The sequence below is a fragment of the Balaenoptera physalus genome (assembly GCF_965194825.1).
Source record: "Balaenoptera physalus genome assembly, chromosome: 10".
Lineage (NCBI taxonomy): Eukaryota > Metazoa > Chordata > Mammalia > Artiodactyla > Balaenopteridae > Balaenoptera > Balaenoptera physalus.
Window position 1 is genome coordinate 102463423 of NC_138889.1, and position 14473 is coordinate 102477895.

The 14473-nt window shown below is 40.2% G+C and overlaps 1 protein-coding gene across 5 annotated transcripts in view; it reads right to left on the reverse strand.

Moving 5' to 3' along the window:
• The window catches only part of LPXN (leupaxin), a 48191-nt gene that overhangs the window by 4271 nt on the left and 29447 nt on the right, over positions 1 to 14473 (reverse strand). For all 5 annotated transcript variants that reach the window (XM_082476113.1, XM_082476116.1, XM_082476115.1 and 2 more), the window contains 3 exons: positions 13881 to 14048; positions 12797 to 12970; positions 12600 to 12681 (listed from right to left, as the gene is read on the reverse strand). In XM_082476113.1, coding sequence (XP_082332239.1) covers positions 12600 to 12681; positions 12797 to 12970; positions 13881 to 14048 — 424 coding nt within the window. The remainder of the gene's footprint in view (positions 1 to 12599; positions 12682 to 12796; positions 12971 to 13880; positions 14049 to 14473) is intronic.

The window sequence follows — 14473 nt, forward strand, 5'->3', positions numbered from 1 at the left end:
ACCCAAGTCCAGGAAGACCAGAGAGTCCCATACAGGATAAACCCAAGGAGGAACATGCCGAGACACATAGTAATCAAATTGGCAAAAATTAAAGACAAAGAAAAATTATTGAAAGCAGCAAGGGAAAAATGACAAATAACATACAAGGGAACTCCCATAAGGTTAACAGCTGACTTCTCAGCAGAAACTCTACAAGCCAGAAGGGAGTGGCATGATATACTTAAAGTGATGAAAGGGAAGAACCTACAACCAAGATTACTCTACCCGGCAAGGATCTCATTCAGATTCGATGGAGAAATCAAAAGCTTTACAGAGAAGCAAAAGCTAAGAGAATTTAGCACCACCAAACCAGCTCTACTACAAATGCTAAGGGAACTTCTCTAAGTGGGAAACACAAGAGAAGAAAAGGACCTACAAAAACAAACCCAAAACAATTAAGAAAATGGTAATAGGAACATACATATTGATAATTACCTTAAACGTGAATGGATTAAATGCTCCAACCAAAAGACACAGGCTCGTTGAATGGATACAAAAACAAGACCCACATATATGCTGTCTACAAGAGACCCACTTCAGACCTAGGGACACATACAGACTGAAAGTGAAGGGATGGAAAAAGATATTCCACACAAATGGAAATCAAAAGAAAGCTGGAGTAGCTATACTCATATCAGATAAAATAGACTTTAAAATAAAGAATGTTACAAGAGACAAGGACACTACATATTGATCAAGGGATCAATCCAAGTAGAAGATATATCAATTATAAATATATATGCACCCAACATAGGAGCAACCCAATACATAAGGCAACTGCTAACAGCTATAAAAGAGGAAATCAACAGTTAACACAATAATAGTGGGGGACTTTAACACCTCACTTACACCAATGGACAGACCATCCAGACAGAAAAATAAGGAAACAAAAGCTTTAAATGACACAATAGACCAGATAGATTTAATTGATATTTATAGGACATTCCATCCAAAAACAGCAGGTTACACTTTCTTCTCAAGTGTGCACAGAACATTCTCCAGGATAGATCATGTCTTGGGTCACAAATCAAGTCTCAGTAAATTTAAGAAAAATGAAATCATATCAAGCATCTTTTCTGACCACAACGCTATGAGATTAGAAATCAATTATAGGGAAAAAAACGTAAAAAACACAAACACATGGAGGCTAAACAATACGTTACTAAATAACCAAGAGATCACTGAAGAAATCAAAGAGGAAACCAAAAAATACCTAGAGACAAATGACAATGAAAACATGATGATCCAAAACCTATGGGATGCAGCAAAAGCAGTTCCAAGAGGGAAGTTTATAGGTATACAATCCTACCTCAAGAAACAAGAAAAATGTCAAATGAACAATCTAATGTTACACCTAAAGGAACTAGAGAAAGAAGAACAAACAAAACCCAAAGTTAGCAGAAGGAAAGAAATCATAAAGATCCGAGCAGAAATAAATGAAATAGAAACAAAGAAAACAATAGCAAAGATCAATGAAACTAAAAGCTGGTTCTTTGAGAAGAGAAACAAAAGTGATAAACCATTAGCCAGACTCAATAAGAAAAAGAGGGAGAGGACTCAAATCAATAAAATTAGAAATGAAAAAGGAGAAGTTACAACAGACACCGCAGACATACAAAGCATCCTAAGAGACTACTAAAAGCAACTCCATGCCAATAAAATGTACAACCTGGAAGAAATGGACAAATTCTTAGAAAGGTATAATCTTCCAAGACTAAACCAGGAAGAAATAGAAAATATGAACACACTAATCACAAGTAATGAAATTGAAACTGTGATTAAAAATCTTCCAACAAACAAAAGTCCAGGACCAGATGGCTTCACAGGTGAATTCTATCAAACATTTAGAGAAGAGCTAACACCCATCCTTGTCAAACTCTTCCAAAAAATTGCAGAGGAAGGAACACTCCCAAACTCATTCTATGAGGCCACCATCACCCTGATACCAAAACCAGACAAAGATACTACAAAAAAAGAAAATTACAGACCAATATCACTGATGAATATAGATGCAAAAATCCTCAACAAAATACTAGCAAACAGAATCCAACAACACATTAAAAGGATCATACACCACGATCAAGTGGGATTTATCCCAGGGATGCAAGGATTCTTCAATATATGCAAATCAATCAGTGTGATACACCATATTAACAAATTGAAGAATAAAAACCATATGATCATCTCAACAGATGCAGAAAAAGCTTTTGACAAAATTCAACACCCATTTATGATAAAAACTCTCCAGAAAGTGGGCATAGAGGGAAACTACTTCAACATAATAAAGGCCATATACAAGAAACCCATAGCAAACATCATTCTCAATGGTGAAGAACTGAAAGCATTTCCACTAAGATCAGGAACAAGACAAGGATGTCCATTCTAGCCACTCTTATTCAACATAGTTTTGGAAGTCCTAGCCACGGCAATCAGAGAAGAAAAAGCAATAAGAGGAATACAAATTGGAAAAGAAGAAGTAAAACTGTCACTGCTTGCCGATGACATAATACAATACATAGAAAATCCTAAAGATGCCACCAGAAAACTACTAGAACTAATCAATGAATTTGGTAAGGCTGCAGGATACAAAATTAATGCACAGAAATCTCTGGCATTCCTATACACCAGCAACAAAAAATCAGAAAGAGAAATTAAGGAAACACTCCCATTTACCACTGCAACAAAAAGAATAAAATACCTAGGAATAAACCTGTCTAAGGAGGCAGAAGACTCGTACTCAGAAAACTATAAAACACTGATGAAAGAAATCAAAGATGACATAAATAGATGGAGAAATACACCATGTTCTTGGATTGGAAGAATTAATATTGTGAAAATGGCTATACTACCCAAAGCAATCTACAGATTCAATGCAATCCCTATCAAACTACCAATGGCATTCTTCACAGAATTAGAACAAGAAATTTTACAGTTCATATGGAAACACAAAAGACCCCAAATAGCCAAAGCAATCTTGAGAAAGAAAAATGGAGTTGGAGGAATCAGCCTCCCTGACTTCAAACTATACCACAAAGCTACAGTAATCAAGACAGAATGGTACTGGCACAAAAACAGAAATGGTACAGGATAGAATGCCCAGTGATAAACCCACGCACGTATGGGCACCTAATTTATGACAAAGGAGGCAAGAACGTGCAATGGAGAAAAGACAGACTCTTCAATAAGTGGTGCTGGGAAAACTGGACAGCTACATGTAAAAGAATGATATTAGAACACTACCTAGCACCATACACAAAGTAAACTCCAAATGGATTGAAGACTTAAATGTAAGACCAGACACTATAAAACTCTTAGAGGAAAACATAGGAAAAACACTCTTTGACATAAACGACAGCAAGATCTTTTACGACACACCTCCTAGAGTAACGGAAATAAAAACAAAAATAAACAAATGGGACTTAATTAAACTTAAAAGCTTTTGCACAGCAAAGGAAACCATAAACAAGACAAAAGGACAACCCTCAGAATGGGAGAAAATATTTGCAAATGAAACAACAGACAAAGGATTAATCTCTAAAATATACAAACACCTCATGAAGCTCAATATCAAAAAAACAAACAACCCAGTTAAAAAATGGGTGGAAGACCTAAATAGACATTTCACCAAGGAAGACATACATATGGACAAGAGGCACATGAAAAGATGCTCAACATCACTAATTATTAGAGAAATGTAAATCAAAACTACAATGAGATATCACCTCACACCATTCAGAATGGCCATTATCAAAAAAATCTAGAAACAATAAATGCTGGAAAGGGTGTGGTAAAAAGGGAACCCTCTTGCACTGTTGGTGGGAATGTAAATTGATACAACCACTATGGAAAACAGTATGGAGGTTCCTTAAAAAACTAAAAATAGAAATACCATATGACCCAGCAATCCCACTACTGGGCATATACCCTGAGAAGATCATAATTCAAAAAGACACATGTACCACAATGTTCATTGCAGCTATTTACAATAGCCAGTTCATGGAACTGACCTAAATGCCCATCAACAGATGAATAGATAAAGAAGACATGGCACATATATACAATGGAATATTACTCAGCCATAAAAAGAAACGAAATTGAGTTATTTGTAGTGAGGTGGATGGACCTAGAGTCTGTCATACAGAGTGAAGTAAGTCAGAAAGAGAAAAACAAATACTGTATGCTAACACATATGTATGGAATCTAAAAAAAAATGGTACTGATGAACCTAGTTGCAGGGCAGAAATAAAGAGGTAGACATAGATAATGGACTTGAGGACATGGGGTGGGAGGGTGAAGCTGGGGTGATGTGAGAGTAGCATCGACATATATATACTACCGAATTTAAAATAGTTGGTTGCTGGGAAGCAGCAGCATAGGACAGGGAGATCGGTTCAGTGCTTTGCGATGACCTAGAGGGGTGGGATAGGGAGGATGGGAGGGAGGCTCAAGAAGGAGGGGATATGGGGACATGTGTATGCATATGGCTGATTCGCTTTGTCGTGCAACAGACACTAAAAGTATTGTAAAGCAATTATACTCCAATAAAGATTAAGAAAAAAAAATATTTCTTTTAAATATATAAATATCTCAATCCTGAAAATTAATCCATACAAATAAATAATTCAAGAGAAGAAAATTCTACGTTTAAAGATAGTCATTACAGGACTTCCCTAGTGGCGCAGTAGTTAAGAATCCGCCTGCCAATGCAGGGGACATGGGTTCGAGCCCTGGTCCAGGAAGATCCCACATGCTGCAGAGCAACTAAGCCTGTGCGCTACAACTACTGAGCCTGCACTCTAGAGCCCGTGAGCCACAACTACTGAACCGTGTGCCACATCTACTGAAGCCCGTGTGCCTAAAGCCCATGCTCTGCAACAAGAGAAGCCACCGCAACGAGAAGCCAAGCGCACCACAACGAAGAGTAGCCCCTGCTCGCCGCAAGTAGAGAAAGCCCGTGTGCAGCAACGAAGACCCAACGCAGCCACAAATTAATTAATTAATTAATTAATTAATTAAAAAAATAGATAGTCATTACAACACTACTAAGACACCAGAAGTAACCTAACTATACTACTACAAGCACATTTATTGTAGTTGTTTTCAGTATTTGGAACTATAATGCTTCAATGAACATCTTCAGGCATATAATCCATTATAATTTGTTTACATAAAGAAAGCCCTAATGGAATAACCGATATTATTTAAATTATTATTATAAAATTATAAAACAACATGGAGAAATAAGTAAAAAAAAAAGGAATTTCAGATACACTATATCTTTTGTATTCATAAATATTAATAAATGTAGAAAAAATATTGGTAGGGCAAATTTTTTGTTGCATTAGGTTAAGAAGGTAATAGATTATAAATGAAATTTTATGCAAAGTCTTCTTATTGTCTTTACATTAAAAAAAAGAAAAATATAATAAACTAATGCATCCTCAAGCACTTATTCAAGTGATATATTCCCTCTGCTTCAAAAATCACTTCCCAAGATACCCAGATGGTTTGGTTCTTCACTTAACTCAGGAGTCTGCTTAAGAGAACAACTGATCGGATCACCCTATTTCAAACAGAACCCTGTCACTCTCCCCACAACCTCTCCTAACACATAGAGCAAGTTAGTTAATTAGTTAGTTAGTTGGCTAGTTTGATTATTGTCTGTCTTTCTCACTAGCATATATGCACCATGAAGGCAGGAACTTTGTTTTTTGTCATTGTCTCCCTAGCACCTAGAATAGTACCTGACACATACATAGTAGCTGCTCAATAAATATTTAACGAATGAGCAGACATGTGAACAATATTACAATAGCAAAATTGAGACCATCAGCTTCAGAAGAGGGTTGCCCCACTTCAAGATTAACTAGAACATGTATAAACAGGAGAAATTTTCTGGAAGAAACTCTCCTTAGCGTTTACAAGGAGAGTCTCCCTAAGATGAAGAGGACTATTAGCAGTCCCATTTGCGCAGGGAAGTACTTTGTACTGGTTCCAACTGAGGGCTCTCCCTACAGTATTAAATCAAAATTAGATTCTTCACAGCATTCCTCCCATTTTACAGGTGAGAAAAGGGAAGCTCAAAGAAATTACATATAACCAATGTCAGTGGAAGAGCTGAAATTCAAATCTAGGCCTAACTTCAAAGCCTAACTTGGATGTCACACCCCTAGCTTAAATGCATTCTGACCTTGACCTCTCTGTGGGAACTGAGAGTATTAGCTGAGCCCAAATATCATAACTCAATAACTTTGTAAATATGAGAGCTCTCTAACTGTGCCCCACCAAAACAGCATGTAAGCAAAACATGCACAGTGGATTGGAAAGCAGCCCATCCAAGAAACATTATTTCTAGAAATATGCTTTGATAGTAGCAGCCAGACCAAAAACAGGCAATAGGAGTAGCCAGGTTTGGGACCCAAATCATGTAGCTGCAGTGGTCTGTTATCTGCAGTCACTTTTTGATATGCCTTACCTTGTTCAACTATGCTTTCTTTGAAAAGCAGACAATTTAATAGACTTCTGAGGTCTCTATATCTAAGAATGTAAACTAATAATTTTATAAGCTGTCCTGTATTCTTCTTTTCTACCCCTGAGACACAGAAAAGCTCACTTTGCTTTTTCACTTTATCGAAGAATGTCCAGAGTCTGATCAAGCACAAAACTGAAAGCAGGCATGGGGGTTCCCTGGTGGAGCAGTGGATAAGAATCTGCCTGCCAATGCAGGGGACACAGGTTCAATCCCTGTTTGAGGAAGATCCCACATGCTGCAGAGCAACTAAGCCCGTGTCCACAACTATGGCGCCTGCGCTCTAGAGCCCATGAGCCACAACTACTGAAGCCCGCGTGCCACAACTACTGAAGCCTGCGCTCTAGAGCCCATGAGCCACAACTACTGAAGCCCGCGTGCCTAGAGCCCGTGTTCCGCAGCAAGAGTAGCCCCCGCTCACTGCAACTAGAGAAAGCCCGCGCGCAGTAACGAAGACCCAATGCAGCCATACATACGTACGTACATACATAAATAAACTGAAAGCAGGCAGTCCTGCTATTTAAGAAAAACAAACCAACACCCACAACCATCTTTCTTGCTTTTGTGTGGCACACAAACTGTAACGTGCATCCATCACCTGGAGAGTTTGTCAGTATGCTGACTGCTGGGCCCCATCCCACCCAGAGTGTCTGATTCAGTAGGTTTGGGATGGGCTCGAAAATTTGCATTCTGGACAAGTCTCCAAGGTGATGCTGATGCTTCATAAAGCAAATGGCGTAAAACCGTGCTTGCCTATAAGTAGGTGTCACTCGAGAAAATTATAAGACATTCCGACTGACCTAGGAATGACCCTCATCTAGGCATTTACAGGGTATCGGGTCTCAAGAATGAGACAGCAGAGAAGTAACAGCCTCCGTTTCAACTCAGGTGAGTCTCAGGAGAGGAATCAAAAGCAATCAGCCAAACTTGCTGTGACGCCCCTGCATTTAGTAACCCAATAAGCTGAGGAAGTTTCAGCACTAACTTTCCTGGAGGCTCTCTCTGGGGCCCATTACCTCTGGAGGACGGATGAGAAACACTGACAATTCGAAGTGCCTTAGAGAGAAGAAGGGTGTTCATACTCTGCTGAGGCTCCTAGCCACAGGGGAAATTAGGGAGCACCTGCATGGCCTGGATAATGGACAATTAAAAAGAAAGACATAGGCACTGAGGACCTGGTCCCTGTGGGAGGGCGCTAAGGCCCGATGTGCTTAGAAACTTGAACCTTAACTAGGAATTCTCTGAACTGAAACAAAAATGCAGACGAATTTAATTTCCCAGGAGGCTCAGTAGTTAAGCTGTCATTACAGAAACTTTGTGTGTGACTGTGTGACTTGGGGCAAGGCAGGATGCCTTGGGCTAATTAATGGACTAACCATATGGTAGGAGACCCATTTACAGAAAACAAAGGATGAAAACAAAAATACAACCCAAGAGGAGCTTCTGATTAGTAAATGGCCTTTTTTGTCACTTGTCTCAATAAGTGTGTTTTAGGTGTGGCTTCATATTTTCATGTAAAGTCATAAAGGACCAAATCAGCCTTGTCTGCTTAGAAGGGGTCCAAGTCAAAAACAGTAAGAATTAGCTACCTTCATGGCACTTTCTGATCATCCTATGAATAGGGTATTTTTCTTTTGTATCTAACTTACGTCTCTTCTTGACATATGTCTGCATCCTGTTATTCTGCTCTCAGGCAACTTCCACATCATAATCATCTGTGAGCAGTATTCACTTGCTGACTGTTCTACTCAACAAACCCTCAGACTTCTAAGGCTACCAGTGCAATATAAACTGACCATGACTTAGATTAAATCTCAATGAAAAATGTTGCTTAACCAAAGTGCAATCTAAAAATGAAAGACCTAATGATTTGTGAAAAGCATTGAACAAGCTTCAGTGAGCAAGCAAATTACTACAAAGCACTTTGACAATGCATTTTATCAGTGCTACTCTATCCAGGTCTGTCTTCAAATAAAGTGTACCGTGTTGGTGCCAAGAAAGTAAAGAGACAACAACAGCAGAAGAGGGACTGAGCCTCTGTCAAGGGGCAGTTATGATGGTGCAGAACAAAACATGGAACTTGCTGAAATGAGACCTGAATTTAAATTCCAATTCTTTGATTTTCTAATTGCATGACTTTAAAAAAATCACTTTACCTCCCTGATGCTCAGTGTTTCCATCTATAACTTGGTAAAATGTGGGATAAAATTATTCTCTCAAAGTTGTGGTGGGGATTAAATGAATAATAGTTAGGAATATACATAATAACCTGCCTGATATTTAGGACCTGACCTCCAGGAGAATGGCACAACACACAGGTATATCCTCACACCCTCTTGAAACATCACCACAATAGTTAAAGAATTATTTAAAACAGAAAGACTCATAGGAAAAAAGAGAAAAGGAAAGGACATGCCACAGATGAGATATCAATAAAATTCTCCAAAATTTAAAGTAGGTATTAGAGTGGCATGTAGCTTGGCAGAAAGAAAAAACAAACTGAAATCTAAATCTCTGAAGAGGGGAGGTGCCAATAAAACTCAAGCCATCCTGAGCTCCAAAACATCAAAGGGGCTCAGGAACTGAATGCATAAAATAGTCTTCAAGGCTGAAAACAGGATTGGTGGAAAGTCCGAAGAGCTGTCAGAAAATCAGATCTCTCATCTTACCATAAGATGCAGTGATTATTTCTATAAATTTCAAACCAGAGGGTCTCAACGATCAGGGATACTGGACATCATAAGAAAAGAAGTCAAGCTTTCTACTAAAAATTGAGAATTAAATAAAAGTTGGCATGCCGAATGGTGAAAACCCCATCCCCCAATCTCTTTTACTAACTTCTGTAATGTCAAAAGGAGAATAGAGGAGGATATCAGAGGAGGATGTCAAAGGAGAATATCTCTTTGGTAAAATTTATTCAAGATGAAAGACCTAAAATAGTCAGGGGTCCCGCAGCAAAATGGCCAGAGCACCTTACCTGAGTACCATACAGTTGAGTCCACCAGTCACCACGTTCTGCCTTACCCACAGAGCTTCCAGTTAGCATTTTAGTGTCTCATTCATTCTTAAATAAAAAATGGGCAACCAAAGGTCAGCAGCATTTTGCAAAGACCATTGTAACAAGATATAAGGCATCAAGATGTAATAGACATCAAAGTTCAAAGTGGGCTGCAAGACATCCCTCAAAGTAGATAGCCACGGACTATTTGCACACATCTTGAACTCCTCACTCACACCTAGGATATAAAACAGGTAAAGAGAAGGGGAAATTGAGAGAGGGATTTCTTTGGAGAAAACTGTGCTACGTGTGCTCCACCACTACCACCAAGGAGCACGCGGTATGGTTCCGGCTAACCTCAAGTCAAGAGGGGGAACTCAGTGGGACCACTCAGAGAGCTGAGTATGTGTCCCCTGCCATTAGCGGGATACAGTTGATGGTACTTGATTCATCCCAGGTGAGCATCTGGCTGAAGAGGCCTATGGCAGCTGAATAGAGTGATGCGCCTGAAATTAACTGCAGTCCCATTGACTGCAAGAGAAAGATGCAAGTTTCCCATGGTCCATATTTGAAACAATGAGTGAAAGAGTTAACCTGGAACCATTATAATCATTTCTAAGTGATCACCTTGAGGGAACAATGAAAATCCTGCAGAAAAGAGTCTCTGTGGAATGGATTCTCAAAGATCCACGTGCTAAGGGGAGAACGGCCAGCCAAGACATGTAAAGGGCCACCAAGAATTTGTAATTGGATCCGGACTGAATCCACAAAAACATCCAAGTAAAAAAAGAAAGTCAGAGTTAAATATCTGACAGGTCCGGAGAGCACAAAGCAAATTAGACAAGTTAGAACTTTCCTGCCCTCCAATCTCACCTCTTCCACCCCTGTTTCAACCCTGGAGGGGTCAGCTATCAAGATTAGCAATAGGTATGAGAGTGGAAGCAAGAAAGGACCAATGAAAGGCCACAACCCCCTTCCCTGGCCTCCTGCAGCTTAAAGGCCCCACCAGGGGAGAGAGTAGCTGTCACTTTAAAGTTGGAAAGCTTTAGCTCTTACACAGACTGAATTACCTAAGGACTTAGATTTGTGTTTTGTGTCTTAAATTGATTTTCTATTTAGAAGAGTTTATTGAGAACAATAAAAAAAGACATGGGACTGCCCAAATCTTCATTTAGAAGAAAACTTTTCCCACTGAGTTAATTCTAAAAGGACAGGAACAGAAAAAATAAAGAAGCTTTCTGATTCCATGCATGAATCATATTTGTTCAAAAGAAACATAAAAAGAAGTCAGAAAAAGATCAAGAAAATTCAGAAAACAGAAGGAAAAAAAGCTTGCAAAAGGGGAAAAACAGGTCACATAGAAAGGATCAGGAACAAGAACAAAATTTTAAGAAAAAACTTCTCAACCATGGAAGCTGGAAGACAGCGAAGCAATGTCTTCAGAATGATGAAGGGAAATAGTTTCCACCTAGAATTCTATGTCCGGGCAACTTAAGGTAGACAAAAAATTTTCAGATATTCAAGGTTTCAAAACTTTTACCTCCTATTCATTCTTTCTCAGAAGCTACTGGAGGTGTGCTCCACCAAAATAAAGGCAATAACATGTATTGAAAGATAGAGGGAAATAGTAAAAATAATTCCCAAGATACCGGCCCAGAATAATGGCTTCTCACAGGCCTGAGGAGAAACCGTTTTAGGCAGGAGCAGGAGGAACAAAGCCTCCTGGACAGACGTCTCCAAGAAGAAAACAAATGCAACTGACATATTACCACATGTGGTGGACCCTTTTTTTTTTTTTTCAATTAATTAATTAATTAATTTATGGCTGTGTTGGGTCTTCATTTCTGTGCGAGGGCTTTCTCTAGTTGCGGCAAGCGGGGGCCACTCTTCATCGCGATGCGCGGGCCTCTCACTATCGCGGCCTCTCTTGTTGCGGAGCACAGGCTCCAGATGCGCAGGCTCAGTAGTTGTGGCTCACGGGCCCAGTTGCTCTGCTGCATGTGGGATCTTCCCAGACCAGGGCTCGAACCCGAGTCCCCTGCATTAGCAGGCAGATTCTCAACCACTGCGCCACCAGGGAAGCCCCATGGTTGACCCTTTTGAGAAGGATTTCACAGCTCTGTCAGATAAATTAGTGATAAGTACAATGAAAATGAAGCTAATGAAAAAGGGATCCAAATATTAACTTCAGGAAAAAAACAAATGTGTATGAAAAGGACACCATGATAATGATAATCATCATCATTACCAGCCTCCATGCGCCAGGCACTGTTGTAAACGCTATACTGATACTGTCTCTTAAAATCTTCATAATGACCCTAGAAGGTAAGCATTATTATTAGGCCCATTTTACTCATGAGGAAAGTGCGGTACAAAGAGGTTAAATGACTTGAACAACATCACATAGCTGATAAATACCACAGCCCAGATTTGAACAAGACAGTCTAACCCCAAAATCCATGCTCTACTATATCAGTTTGTTACGTGGCTCAGCTGTGAGCCATATTTATGTGACTGTTAACATATACACACTGAATACTGATCTGACCTATAATTATGACCTACTTATAACTGAGAGAATGGGGGAGGAATTATGTTGGGGGTACGTGGGGTAGTAATAAAATTTCTAAATCCTCATCTCTCCTGGTAGAAAGTTAATACATAATGGTTAAAACTGGGGGAAAAAAAAATCAGTATGTAGTAATATATTATTTAAAACATACAAATAAATAATAGAAGAAGCTAAAAAATTTACAGAGCAGAACTGGATTTGGCAGTGGAAAAAGGAAAAGCAAGGGACTGTTCTTTTTAATATTACTCTTGAAGTAATATTTGCATTTTTAAACTATGCATTTGTATTTCTTTGATTAAAAAGGTCAATTTAAACAAAATTCATCAATGTTGGAAAAAGGTAGGGAGGGATGGCATTTGGTACTGAAATGGGCACTTGGATGGTAGAGGCAAGAACCAGGACCAACAAAGCAGATCAGGGAAAAGCTCTGCTGGTCTTCTTGTAAGCACCCTGGGTCATACCTTCTTCACCAAACACCTCTCCACAGTGAGCGCAGAAGAAGTGCTCTGGGTGCCAGGTTTGGTTCATGGCCGTCAGCACTTTCTGGAAAAGAAACACACCGGAGAGATCAAAATGCTACAGAGCTGTAAAACCTGACCCCAGCTCTAAGCGAGGAGTAAAAGCTACATGAAAGCAGGGGGGAGGGCGGTTTACTTACATCCAGGATGGGAGCTCCACAGTAAGCACAGCGCGGAGAGAAAAGGTGGTGGTAGTCCTTGGGGCAGTAGGCCAAGCCACTCCGCTCAAAGAAGGGACTGGAGCCGATCTCTCTTTTGCAGTGAGCGCAGACAAAGTGCTCCGGATGCCACGCTTGCCCTAGAGCATGGATCACCTGGAGAACAAAACAAGGCCTGGCAAGTGGGGGCCCAGTTGGGGGCTCTAGGGTCCATAGGGGGCACGACTCTGGAGGGCGCTCTTCCAACAGTATTCCATGTAAACGACTCCCCCTGGAGTTGCACAACACTGAGGCCTAGACCTAGGTCTCTTGTCCGTACTTTATGGATAGTAAAACAGTGCCCAACTTTCCTGAGCGATCACACTGAGAAAGGCCTATAAATTATCATTCCCACTATACTGCCCCAGAGGATGGGAGAAACAAAACAGAGCATCGCAGTGATGGACAAGAGATAACTAACCATACCTTGGCATGGAAGGGACCCCTGGAAGAGGAGAAGGCCAATGACAGTTTTCATTCCTCTGATCTGAACACCTCACCTCACACCCCATGCAAAATCAGGTCTCAAAGCCCTTTTTTATGGTTTTGGTGAAGAATGATGCCCGAGCAGGAGTCTGTGGCCATGATATGGAGCCGAGTGCAGCTAAAAATCGAAATCAATTGATTTACACCCAGAATGTCTGAACAGAGGGAGCAGTGAGAAAGTTCCTCTGGGTGAAGGCAGTACAAGAAATTGGTTAAGAGCTCAAACTCGGGAGCCAGACTCTCCTGGGTTTGGATCTTACCTCTACCTCCTACTAGACCTTGGACATGTCAGTTAATGACCCTGAGTCCTCGGGTTCCTCATCTTTATAAAGGGCTTGTGGCCACTGAAGGGCTAATGTGACCATTAAATAAAGGGATACTTGTAAAGTGCTTTGTTCAGTGCCTGGAGCACAGTAAGGGATCAGTAACTATTACTAAACTGTCTTAGAATATAAGGAGAAAGAACAATCCTTAGTGGGATGGAGACAGACATACACACAGACATAGACGGCTGTAGGATCAACGTCTTGGCCTATCCCACCTTTCCAGCAATCGGTTTCCAGCAGGAAACACAATGGCCCTTGGGCACTGTCTCAATTCCAAGGTCCTGCAGTTCCTGCTCCAAACCCCCCAGCATCGAGTCCAGGGAGGCCTTGTGATCCTGCTTGTCTGGTAAGTGCTTCTTGCTGGTATCTGCTTTCACTGTAACCTGTGTCAGGAAGAGAACCACAGAGACAGTCATCCTCACTGGCGTCTTCTGCACGATCCCTTAGTCTTTCGCTAGCCTTCCTCCAACGCACTGGGAGAATCTAACATTGTAACACCAATAAAAATGCTTTCATTTCCTTCTCATTCTAAGTTCCTCAGGGCAAATGAAATCTGACTAATCTTCCTCTGTTTGCAAATCTTTTCTGGCAATAGGAAATTGAATATATGAAGATGATACTTTATCTCTTATGATGACCACAGGTCAACAATTAACCTTATTTTCTTTTTATTCATTTATTCTGCAGTATTTATTGGGCACCTGGTTTGTGCCAATCACTGCTCTAGGCTCTTGGTGTAGAACAATGTACAAGACCAACCAAGTGTCTGCCCTTCATGCAGTTTACATTCTCTGGGTAATAGACAATA